This window comes from Myotis brandtii, unplaced genomic scaffold (assembly GCF_000412655.1).
Source record: "Myotis brandtii unplaced genomic scaffold, ASM41265v1 scaffold18, whole genome shotgun sequence".
NCBI lineage: Eukaryota > Metazoa > Chordata > Mammalia > Chiroptera > Vespertilionidae > Myotis > Myotis brandtii.
In genome coordinates this window covers 8,651,654-8,664,163 of record NW_005356674.1, presented here as the reverse complement: position 1 = coordinate 8,664,163, position 12,510 = coordinate 8,651,654, and the positions used below count along the sequence as shown (strand labels likewise).

The 12,510-nt window shown below is 46.7% G+C and overlaps 1 protein-coding gene across 1 annotated transcript in view; it reads right to left on the bottom strand.

Moving 5' to 3' along the window:
* Positions 1-9,931: 9,931 nt before the first annotated feature.
* PLCL2 (phospholipase C-like 2) overlaps positions 9,932-12,510 on the bottom strand; it is a 175,062-nt gene continuing 172,483 nt past the window's right edge. Inside the window, exon 6 of the mRNA XM_014537562.1 lies at positions 9,932-9,958. Coding sequence (XP_014393048.1) covers positions 9,947-9,958 — 12 coding nt within the window. The 3' untranslated portion in view covers positions 9,932-9,946. The remainder of the gene's footprint in view (positions 9,959-12,510) is intronic.

Sequence of the window (12,510 nt, the reverse complement as noted above, 5' to 3'; positions counted from 1 at the left end):
AAGGAAGAAATGCAGAGCGGATGTTGGGAATAGCTATTCTCACCCCCATTTTCACAGAAAAGGAAGTCAAAGGACAAGGAGCTTAAGTAATCTGAGCATTAAATGAGTTAATATGCGAGCGAGCACATAGCAATCATTAGCTGATGTTTCTCTCCATGAGTCTGTTTGTAGTGTTAAAAAATAGCCCGGCTGGCATGGCTCAGTGATTGTCAACCTATGAACCAGGAGGTCACGGTTCAATTCCCAGTCAGGGCATTTGCCCCAGTTGTGACCTCGATCCCCAGTATGGGGTGTGCAGAAGGCAGCTGATCAATGATTCTCTATCATCCTTGATATTTCTCTCTCTCCCTCTCCCTTCCTCTCTGAAATCAAAATATATTTTAAAAATAAATAAAACAAGTCATAAGGCAGTGGTTCTCAACCTTGGCTGCACATTAGACTCACCTGGGAATCAGATGAGGCCCAGAAATCAGGATTTTAAAAAGATTCCCAGGTGATTCTAATGTGCAGCCAAGGTTGAGAACCACTGTCATAAGGGCATTGAGAAGCCAGAGAAATAGGCTCACCTGCCTGTCAGAGCAAACACTTGGCTGAGGTGCGAGGTCACAGGTTGCTCTGATCACTGAAATGGGGAGGTGGGTTGCGGGGTGGATGGATGACCTGCCTCAGCCCCTACGCTTCCAGGTCCAAGCGCGGAGTTGCAGGCCTAAGGGAGCAGGAACGGGGGGAAATGGGCTTTTCCTTCTGACACGCTCCCGTAAATGCCAGCTCTTCTTGATATCATCCCTGTGTGCCAGACCCAGGGGGCCCCCCAGTGAGTTCTCTACCTCACTCAGCTGTGCCCCATAATACCGTCCAGTCATCTGATCTCACATAGAGAACGCCCTGCAGCCTGACCCGAGACACCTGGAAGGCTTGATGAGAGATGCTCCATACACAACTTCTTCAACCCAAGGCAGTCATTTAAGGAACACTTTTTCCATCACTAACAATTTCAGAAATACAGGCTTGGAGGGTAACTCTGATGGCTTCTTTGAAACTAAGGTTTAAATAAAGTTACTACAAGGCAATGAGTCCTTAGAAGGTATCAGTCCTGGTTCCGAGGCCCCGGCAAGCTGAGGGCACCTCCCAGCCTCCCCGCAGTGCCAGGCAGCCCTAGTGGAGGTTCCTGCCTGTGGAACGGGAGGGGAAGGGAAGTGGGCCCTTTCCCGCCCTAGGCGCTCATTGTCCCTGTACACTCCGCTCTCAGCTCCTTACCCCAGGCCTGAGGGCTCTCACCAGCCACAGGATCATTTCATGGGGCAGGCCCTCCACCGCTGGTGGGTAGGAGGTGGTGGATGACTCAGGCCTGTTCTAGGCTCCCAGGCCCCCAGCGGGATGGAGCCCAAGGGCCCACAGCTCATCCGCACCTCCTGGATGTGCCTCTTCTCTGCCTCACTCCTCCTCCTCCCCCACAGGGCTTCCTGGGGTCCTTCAGGCTTTGCTTCTGGGAAATGCAATCTACATCCCCACAGGAGATGGAAAGAGATTCCTTTCACCTCACACACAGGAAGGGCTGCCTGTGGACCCAAATGATGTGACAGGAGGGAGAAACAAACCTTTCAAACAGGACCAGCGGTCTTTTCCTGAAAAGGGCACAGGTGTTATATTTTAGGCTTTGCAGGGCATGGGGTCTCTGCTCCTACTGCTCAACTCCGCTGTCGGCACAAAAGGAGCCAGAAACCGTACATACATGAACAGGCGTGGCTGTGGCCCAATCAGACACTTTACAAAATGGTTCCCATTGGCATGTGCGCTGGTCTCTGCCTTGGAGCATGAAGCCACTCCAGAGAGAAGGGGTATCATGTTCCTCCGGCGGCTGCTCCCCTGCCCCCATGCCTGCCCCTTCAGAGGTCTCAGCACAGAGCTGTACTGGAGCCCACTGGCCCGTCCTGGCTGCCCTCGTGGACAGCCCAGAGAACCCCGCTCTCTTAGATGGCCTGCCTGTAGCTCATGAGACACATCATGTAAATTCTTCACCTGTTCTTGGTGGTACTGCACTTCTCAAATCAGTCTCTGACTCCCTCCCTCTCTGTCTACCTGGTGACTGGGAGCCATATTTGCTCATATTAAAGGTTCTTAGTCATGTGCAAGAAATTAAATCCAATGTCCCCCCAGAACCACACCTCACTGAAGACTCTTGTAAGATTGACCACGATTCTCCACCCCTCCCTGTGGCCACGTGACTTTGATGATTCTCCCATCAAGAGGTGGAGATTATTTTTCCTTCCTTGACTCTGGGCTGGTCTAGTGACTTGATTTGGCCAGTACGATGCAGTAGAAACAAGAATGAGCCTTTCCCAAGCCCAGACCTACTTGAAGAGACCTGGTACACTGTGTTTGCTCTCTCGTACCCCTGCTACTGTCTTGTGAACCTAGTCTGGTCTGCTGGGGGAAGAGAGACAACATGAGGCAAAACTGAGTCCACCAATTCACCCCACACTCATGAGGAAGCTCAGACAAGATCAGCAGAACTGATTCGCTGACCCAGCAGTTGACTACACATGCCTTAGTAGCATCATCCTAGGCTAGCTGATCCCCAGCCAATCTGCATGTGAATTTGTTAACTTTCTGAGGAACTGCCACACAGTTTCCACAGCGGCTGCACCAATTTATATTCGTACCAACAGTGCCCCAGAGTTCCCTTTTCTCCACATCCTCACCAACACTTGCTATCTCTTGTCTTTTTGATGACAGACATTATAACAGGCTAGAGGTGATATCTCATTGTGGTTTCGATTTGCATTTCCTTGATGATTATGATGTTGAGCACATTTTCTTGTACTCATTGGCCATTTGTATGTTTTCTTTCTTTTTTTTTCATTTGTATGTTTTCTTTAGAGAAATGTCTACTCAGGTCCTTTGCCCATTTTTAAAATCCAGTTGTTGTTGTTGTTGTGTGTGTGGCTGTTGAATCATTTGAGTTGCTTATATATTTTGGATATTAACCCCTTATGGCATATGGCATAAGGCTTATGCGATATATGGCTTGCAAATACTTTTCCCATTCCAGAGGTTGTTTCTTCACTCTGTTGATTATTTCCTTTGCTGTGTAGAGCAGTGGTTCTCAACCTGTGGGTCGCGACCCCTTGGGGATCGAACGACCCTTTCACAGGGGTCGCCTAAGACCATCTGAAAACACATATATGATTACATATTGTTTTTGTGATTAATCACTATGCTTTAATTATGTTCAATTTGTAACAATGAAAATACATCCTGCATATCAGATATTTACATTACGATTCATAACAGTAGCAAAATTACAGTTATGAAGTAGCAACAAAAATAATTGTATGGGTGGGGGTCACCACAACATGAGGAACTGAATTAAAGGGTCGCGGCATTAGGAAGGTTGAGAACCACTGGTGTAGAGGTTTCTAGTTTGATGCATCCCCATTTGTCTACTTTGTTGTTGTTGACTGTTCTCCTGGGGACATTTAAAAAATCATTGCCCAGACCAATGTCAAGAAGCTTTTCCCACATATTTTCTTTCAGTAGTTTTACAGTTTCAGGTCTCACATGTGGGTTGATTTTTGTATGTGGTATGAGCTAGTGGTCCAACTTCTTCTGCAAGTGGATATCCAGTTTTCCCAACACCACTTATTAAAGAGGTTATCCTTTCTCCATTCTGTGTCCTTGGTACCCTTGTCAAACATCCATTGACAGTAAATGTGTGAATTTATTTCTGGGCTCCCTATTCTGTTCTATTGATCTATGTGTTTATTTTTATGCCAATACCATACTGTTTTGATTATTATAGTTTTAGAATATATTTAAAAATCAGAAAGTGTGGTGCCTTCACTTTGTTCTTCTTTCTTAAGATTTTGGCTATATGGGGTCTTTTGTGGTCCTATATGAATTTCATGATTTATTTTCTATGAAAAATGCCATTGAAATTTTGGTAGTGATTACATTGAATCTGTAGATTGAATCTTTATGATTTCATGGTATTAAATTACTAGAGGCCTGGTGCATGAAATTCATGCACAGATAAGATCCCTAGGCCTGGTTGGTGATCAGGGCCAATCTGTAGGGCAACCAGCAGGGCAATCAGGGGGCCCCCTCTGACACCCGCCTTGGCTGGCCTGGTGCTGCCTGCTGTCTGGCCCCACCCCCGGGATCACCCCACTGCTGCCAGTTGCCTCCCTTTGCAGGAGGCAACCAGTGGTGCAATCCGGGGGTGGCGCTGGCCAGCCCTGCGCCCCCCCCCACCACTGGTTGCCTCCCTCTGCGGGGTGACCAGCAGGGTGATTGGGGGACCCCACTGGCACCTGCCTTGGCTGGCCTGTGGGCTGGGGGCAGCTCCTGCATTGAGCGTCTGCCCCTTGGTGGTCAGTGCACATCATAGAGACCGGTTGTCTGCTGTTCGGTTGATTTGCATATTAGGCTGTTATATAGGATGATGCCTTGGTCAAAACAACTTACATTGTTATATATCTAGAAATATGTTTGTTGGCTTAACTTCCGCTTTCACTTAACTTATGATTGCCAATGCCTGACGGTTTCTGCCTCATTACTGTTCATATAATTTATGAATCAAGTGTCTAGAATGACCATTAGAAGCTAGCAAAGTTACTCACTTATTGGAATGCCAAAAATCAACCTACGAAGAAGTTTTGTTCCTTTTAAAGTATTTCATGCCTAATATCAGGTCTGTGTGAAATGTATGCAGGGAAGCTATTCATACCCTCATTTAACAGATAAGAAAACGCGGGCATAAAAGAACGAATCAAGTTGGCCAAGGTTAAAGTATAGGGCCTAAGTCTGTGGCTCCTAACTTCTGGCCAAATTGTTTCTTGCTTCCCTCTCATTTCACCCCATTCCAACTTTCTGGACATGGACTTTGTAATCTCTTGATCAAGAGAATGCAATCAAAGATATAGACAGGTGCTTGGCTTGGGGCTTTGCTTACAAAATCTGGGCTATCCCACGATTTAAAATCCCTCAAAGGCAAGGACCAGACATTCTCTTCAATAAACAGTAAACAAGCTGACCATAAAAAGAAAATTACAGTCGCATGGGGTTATACAGCCTAGTTATTTGAATTTCAGTTGTTGTTACAAGAATTTATGGTATATTTATCATCATGAAAAGCATTTATCTTTGGGCAACTGAAGCAATAAGAAAGGCGTAGCTCTTAATTTTACCCACAATATTTCCTTTAATTCAATCTGACACCACACAAAAAAGAATCAGTTAGAATTTACTGGCTCAGGATAATTCCTAATTCTCAGATGGCAGCTGCCAGAAAAGCTAATTAATTCAGATTGACTGCTGGGATTCGTTTTTATTTGGACTTTAAAAAAATGAATGGGGGGAGCAGATCAATAGCATATGTGCAGCCTGGGCGCACATTCTGAGATGTTCTCTGCTGGTTGTTTGGTGCCCTTCTGAACTTCCTGGGAGGATGGAGCCTTTCAAATATTAGCAAGAGCCAAAGCTGCTGGGGCAGGGTTCTAGAGCAAGACAGCGGGGAGAGTCTGAGCACTGGAGTCGGACAGGTCTGGTTGTGTTTTCTCACTTGCTGTGTGACTGTGGGCACGTTGAAGCACCATTCTGGGCTTCCGTTTCCTCTGTAACTGGATATAATGCTACCTGCTGCACAGGCTGTGACAGGGAATTCGATTGCATAGCAGGTCATCATCGGATAGTAAGAGCATTGCATGCATGCTATCCCACTACCCCGGGTCTTCTGCGTACAGTGTGGTCTATTAGAAAAGGTTCATCCTCTCATCCATTTGTTCAACATTTACTGAGCACCTCTAACGGGTTGTGGCTTCCAGTGCTGGGGATGTACCAGTGAACTAGATGGAGGAGTCCTGGCCTGATGGTGTTTTTTTTGTGACCAGAAATATGCCATAAGAACTTAAATTGTGTTACTTTCTCACTGGGAGAGAGAACTGGTAGACAAGTAAACAAAACATCTTTGGAAGAAATCAATCAAGTCGATGATGAGCTGAAGAGTAAGGAGTGAGATTGCGTGGCCAGGGAAAGCCTGGGGGATGTCAGTGTTGGGACTGGAATGATGAGAAGGGGCCAGTTCTGTCCAGTGCGATGGGGAGCATTCTAGGCATAGAGATAGTGTGGGTGGGGAGGAGGGGGGGTGCGAGCAGGGCGTGTGGCTGCAGCACCTGAGAGGGAGACAGAACCCGGAGAGGAGGGTGGGCTGGGCAGGGGCCAGCATGTGTGGGACCTCCGGGTTAGGGGTTAGCAAACTTTTCCTGTAAAGGGATAGGTCACAAATCGTAGGCTCTGTGAACCATATGGCTTCTGTCACAGCTATGGTTGCAGCAGAAAGCAGGCACAGACAATATGTAAATATTGGGCATGGCTGTGTCCCAATAAAACTTTATAGACAAAACCAGTGGATGAGCAGGATTTGGCCAGAGGCTGTGGTTTGCCAACCCTTGTTTAAAGTAAGAGCGGAGTTTGAAGTTTATTCCAAGCACAATGGGTTGCCATGAGAACGCGTTAAGCAGGGGTCTGACGTGGTCTGACCCATGTTTATGACTTTGATCTGGGCTTCACACCAATAATACAGTAAGTCCTCACTTAACATCCCCAATTGGTTTTTGGAAATTGTGGCTTTAAGCAAAGTGATATATAACAAAACCAGTTTTACCATCGGCTAATTGATTTAAACACAATTTAAGTTCTTATGGCATATTTCTGGTCACAAAAAACATCACCAAACGTCTAAATGAAGACCCCAAACTTGTCTAACAATAAACATTGAGATAAATGTGAACTAAACATTTATTTGAGAAAACTCATGCAGACATGGGGAGAACATGGAAACTCCAGACAGCGGCCCTGGCAAGAAATTGATTTTTTTCTCAGCGGTGTTATAATGAAATGACACGGAACAAAACGATGTGGCTGGAGGCGCCTTCTGCTAAGTTACAGCCGGGCCCAGGTGCTGTGCACAGACTCTCCAGAGAGTCCAGATGCTACTCAAAGCCACCAGTGGGAGGAAGAGGAGGAGGAGCAGGAGGGAAGTAAGAGGGAGAAAGGGACGGGGTATTCTTTGTGTTACTAAGAGTGGTCTTTGGGTCTGGCTCCTTTCAGGGTGCACCTTGAGATGCCATTGTGGTGACTTGTGGTATTTTGTTTATTGTCATTGCTCTAAAGTACTCCGTTGTGTGAATATATTGCAATTGTTTCCCTCATTCTCCGGTTGGCTACATAACAAGGAGCACCTGGGTACGTAGGAACTCTCAAAGGTTTAATTCAGCCGTCGGCACTCGGAGCTGGTCCCACAGGCAGCCCTGGGTCAGCATCCGGTTCTGTGGGTCCTAACAGATGTGCAGAGGCACGAGTGTGGGAGTTCCCCCACAGCCCTGGCCCAACCCCCACTCTTAGAACCTGAGGGATTGACTGCAGATAAATGGGCCTCAACAATTTGGATTTGTGCCCAAGAAGTGTACACCGGGGAGGTGGCGACGGAGGTGGGATACCCTCAGTGTTTGGTTCCTTTGTCCCCATTGGGCGGAAGGGCAGCAGACACATACCGGAATGGTCACACCTGGTGCTAGAATGTTGACATGCTTCCGTACGAGTCGGAGAACAGCCACTGCCGTGAATGTCCCCTGTACCTCCCTTCTCCCCACCACCCAGGCCAGAGCTGAGGCTCCCCTGGATGTGCACGAGCCTGCCAGCCTGTACCGCCTCTGTGCCCAGCCTCTGCCCCTCGGCCAAAGCAGGCCTGACCGTGGTGGGAGGGAGGGGCACCTGATACAGGGCTCACACCCTGGCCTGCAGACACCCACCAGTCCCCTGAGGTTGGGGCTGTCTTGCATCACTGCAGTACCCATAGTGCACTGTGTCAGTTGATAAGCATTTGGAATATCACATCTGCCTCCCGAGACCTATTTTCTGCCTTGGACAGTTGGAATGAGAATGGCTTTGAGGGCTAACTTTGATCCTTGATGAAAGAGCTACAGTAAACGACAGTAATAGTCATTGTAATAAAGATAATGGGTAGGACAAGGATATCCAACACTGACTCAGCTCGAACTATGTCCCAGGCACAGTTCTAAGCATGTTACAAGTGTGAGATCACGTGATCCTGACATTACTCTGGGGTAGGTGCCCCAGAGATTTCTGTTTTCACAGATACAGAAACTTAGCGCAGTTAAGTTGCCCAGGGCCTCACAGTCGGTCAATGGCTAAGCTGGGCTTCAAACCCAGGCAATCTGACTCCAATGCATAGAGAGTAAGAGGAAGGGGGAGAAAGTACGTACAGTGTGTCCTGTGCATCGTTTCCCCGGTTCTAGGACAGTGGAAATGGTGTGTGGGGGAGACCGAGCTGTAACTGGAGTCATGGTGGCATAAAACACCTTTCCTTACCTGCTTATTTTTACTGTAGTTGTCTTTTATTATTTTACCAGAGGCCTGGTTCACGAATTTGTGTACTAGTGGGGTCCCCCAGCCTGGCCTGTGGGATCGGGCCCAAACTGACTCTCCAACATCCCCTGAGGGGGTACTGGATTGTGAGAGGGCACAGGCCAGGCTGAGGGACCTCACCAGTGCACGATTGGGGCTGGGGAGGGATGCGGGAGGTTAGCCAGCCGGGGAGGGACTTCAGGAGGGCTCCAGGGTGTGTCTGGCCCGCCTTGCTCAGTCCCAATCGGCCGGACCCCAGTAGCAAGCTAACCTATCTGTTGGAGCGTCTGCCCCCTGGTGGTCAGTGCACGTCATAGTGTGCGGTTGAGCGGTCTTAGCATATCATTAGCATATTATACTTGGACTGGTTGAACGGACAACCGACACTTAGCATATTAGGCTTTTATTATATAGGATTCATGCATGTGTTCATGTATTCATTCAATAACCATCTATTAAGTTTGAAAATGGTGTTAAGTAGGAGGCATTCCAGGTTCAGGTGATAGCTTTATTTTTGGTGGGACTGAATGTCAGCCAAGAACAGACACGGAAGTAGAGATGTCCCAACCGTGCTGGTGGCTCTGGGAGACCCAGGTGCAGGTGGGAAGTTTGCCCTCTGCCCTATGTGCTGTGGGAGACCCAGATGCAGGTGGAATATTTGCTCTCCACCTTAGGTGCCCTTGGAGACCTAGGTATTGGTGAGAAGTTTCCCCTCCACCCTACATGCTGTGGGAGACCCAGGTGCTGGTGGGATATTTGCTCTCGGCCTTACCTGCTCTCTTAGGCTATGGTTGAGCTGGCACCTGACAAAGGGCATGTCCATGTGGGATTGAGCCCAATCTAGGGCACAGAGTGCTGCCCTTCTTGTAGGACTTGAACCCTGGCTGGCTGCTTTGAAATATGGCCACTAATTCTTTGACATCCCTCCCATGGAGAGGTTGGGTCCATGTCACTCTCCTGACCTCGCTCCTTGTACCTGGTTGGGCCTGTGACTACTAGTACTTCAAGGAATGAATTATGCAGGAGCACTGCTCCATGACCTCTGGGTGAGGTTGTCACAGGCCATGCAGTGATGGCCTTGTCATTTGGGAAGGTTCCTATCGGAGCTTTGAGCAGTGCCAGCTCCCTGACCTCCATGCAGATGAGGTCACCTGGAGGCGCTCCACACGCGGTCCAGCAGGGCCCAGCCTCCCTCCATCCAGCCCCGATCCAGGGGGTGTGAGGAAGCGTCTCAGGGTTGGGGCCCCCAGGAGTGGCTTTTGGCTTTATTTTATTGTGTTGATTTCATCGACACCCAGATCTTCCCCTGCCTCTTTCCCTCTCAGCAAGGACGACGAGGAAAGGCGGTGAACAACACAAGTGGAGCCAATAACACCCAGAAGGTGAGTGCCCCCGCTGCTCCCCGTCTCCAAGATGATGCACGTGGTTCTTCATACGAAATATCTCGCATGCCGATTCAAGGTATGTGGGGCACACCTCCGGACGATCGATGAAAAACATTAGAATGAAAGAGAGGGACCTAGATAAACAGCTGAAGGAAATAATACGGGGGAAAAAAGACGCACTTAAGAAGTCTCTACATAGGTTCCTAATCATAGCCACAGAGCAAGATCACATTACTCCCTAATTACTTATTAGAATAAGATCCAAGCTCCTTGCAGGGTCTGCAGGGTCCCTCCTGCTTGCCTCTCAGCCTCATCTCCTCTGATTTTAGCTTGGCTCACTAGCTCTCCAGCCACCCTGGCTTATTTCTGTCCTCCACTGAGTCTGTTCCCACCTCGGTCCTTTGGGGCCATGTGGCTCCTTCTCATGGTTCAGGGCTCTGTTTCAAGGCCACCTTCCCAGAGAGGCCCCTGACAACCTCAGCTCAAGCACTCCTCATGCTGCCTCAGTGTATCATCATCCCAGTCCCTGTTCTGTTTATTCTTCGTACTTGTCATATTGCCTATTTCCCACACCTGAATGTAACCTCCACCAACACAGGGAACTTACTGCTCTGAAGTAGAGCCACTAGGGTTTCCTACAATCAGTCTTTATGAATGAATGAATGAATGAATGAACGAATGAACGAACTTATATATCACCACAACATTTTAGAACAGAAAAAGAGAATAAATCAAAAAAGTTCCCAGGAAAACAGGTTACCTGCCAAGGGATAGAATCAGAACAGTCTGCCTTCCCATCAGCAGTAGCGGCGCTAGAAGAAAATGCACTGCTGCTTCCCAGTCTCAGAGAAAATGGGTGGAGTCTAGAATTAGATACCCAGCAAAACTTCCAATCAAACACAAGAACAAGGTCAAGAATGGCTGAACATGGAAAGACTCAGAAAGTTTGCCTTCCATAAACACTCTCTGAAAGAATTACAGACATCCTCAGCAAAAATATCAACAACAAAACCAAACCAAAAACAGAACCCAAGAAAGCAATAGATAGTAAAACTAAGTCATCATTGTGATCAAATGATCCCAGAATTAAATCTGAGCAGCAGACCAGAGAAGCAGTTAGTCCAAATTAAGAACAAAAAACCAATTATATCATTAAGAAACAGATAACATTTTACTGATAAGGGAAAAGCATGAAATAATAATAACAATAATATATCATGTTCCCTCTTCCCATTCCTACTCCCAATTGTTTATTTCCTAGTGTTTAAGTTACAGTCTCTTCTTTTAATCTATAATAATAAAAGCGTAATATGCTAATTAGACTGGACGTCCTTCTGGGCGGCCGACAGGAAGCCCAGGTCCAGGGTGCCAGAGGGGAGCCGGTTGCCAGCAGCAGGGGGAAGGAAAGCCTACTTTTGCATGAATTTCATGCATCGGGCCTCTAGTATAAAATAAACTTTGTTGAAGTATAATTTACATACAATATAAACTGTAAGATTTCACATGTGCAAGTCAATGATTTTGACAAATGGCTAGGACATTGTAACTACAACCAGTGTAACTGCAACCAATCAAGAGACAGATGTAGGTCTGTGCCACCTGCACATCCCTGCAGGAAGTTCCTTTTGCAGTCACCGCCCACCACGGCCCCTTCTATCTCTGTATCTTAGCTTTACCTATTCTAGAGCTCCTGATGAACGGAATCGCACAGTAGGTACTCTTGAGTGTCTGGCTGAATCACTCAGCATGACATTTTTTAGTCACCCTTATTGGCGCAGGTAACAGCAGCTTGTTCTTTTTATAGCTGAGAGATATTAAATTTCGTGACTATAACTCAATTGTGTTTATTTTCTTTTTGATGGTCATTTGAAAAAAGTTTTTGAATGTTAGGAATAAAGCTACTGTCAACATTCTTGTGTGAGTCTTTATGGAGGGTATAAGTTTTCATTTCTCTTCAGAAAATCTAGGGTTGGAATTGCTAGTTCATAGGTTAGGTGTATGTTTATTTATTTATTTATTAATTCTTTGTTGTTGAAAGTATTACATATGTCTCCATTTTCCCCCATTAACCTTTCCCCGCCCACTCCCACACCCCAGCACAAGCCCTCATCCCCCTACTGTCTGGGTATATTGGTTATATTGGTTATGCTTATACGTATGCATGCATATAAGTCCTTTGGTTGATCTCTTATCTCCACCCCTACTTTCCCCTACCCCCTGTCTGAGGTTTGACAGTCTGTTGGATACTTCTATGTCTCAGGATCTATTTTTGTTCATCAGTTTATGTTGTTCATTATATTCCACAAATGAGTGAGATCATGTGATACTTATCTTTCTCGGGCTGGCTTATTTCACTTAGCATAATGCTCTCCAGGTCCATCCATTTCATTGCCAATGGTAAGACTTCTTTCTTTTTTTTTCTTCTTTTTTTTTCAAAATTTTATTTTAAAATTTTTATCTTTATTTATTAAATTGATTGGGGTAACATTGATCAACATGAACATATAGGTTTCAGGTGTGGGTTTCTATGTTACAAGATTGGTATATTGCACTGTGTGCCCACCACCCAAAATCAAATCTCCTGTCACCTTATATTAAGACCCCCTTCTGCCCCACCCCCTTCCCTTTGGCAACCACCACACTGCTGTTTGTGTTCATGAGTTTCAGTTTTATATCCCACATATGAGTGAAATCATAT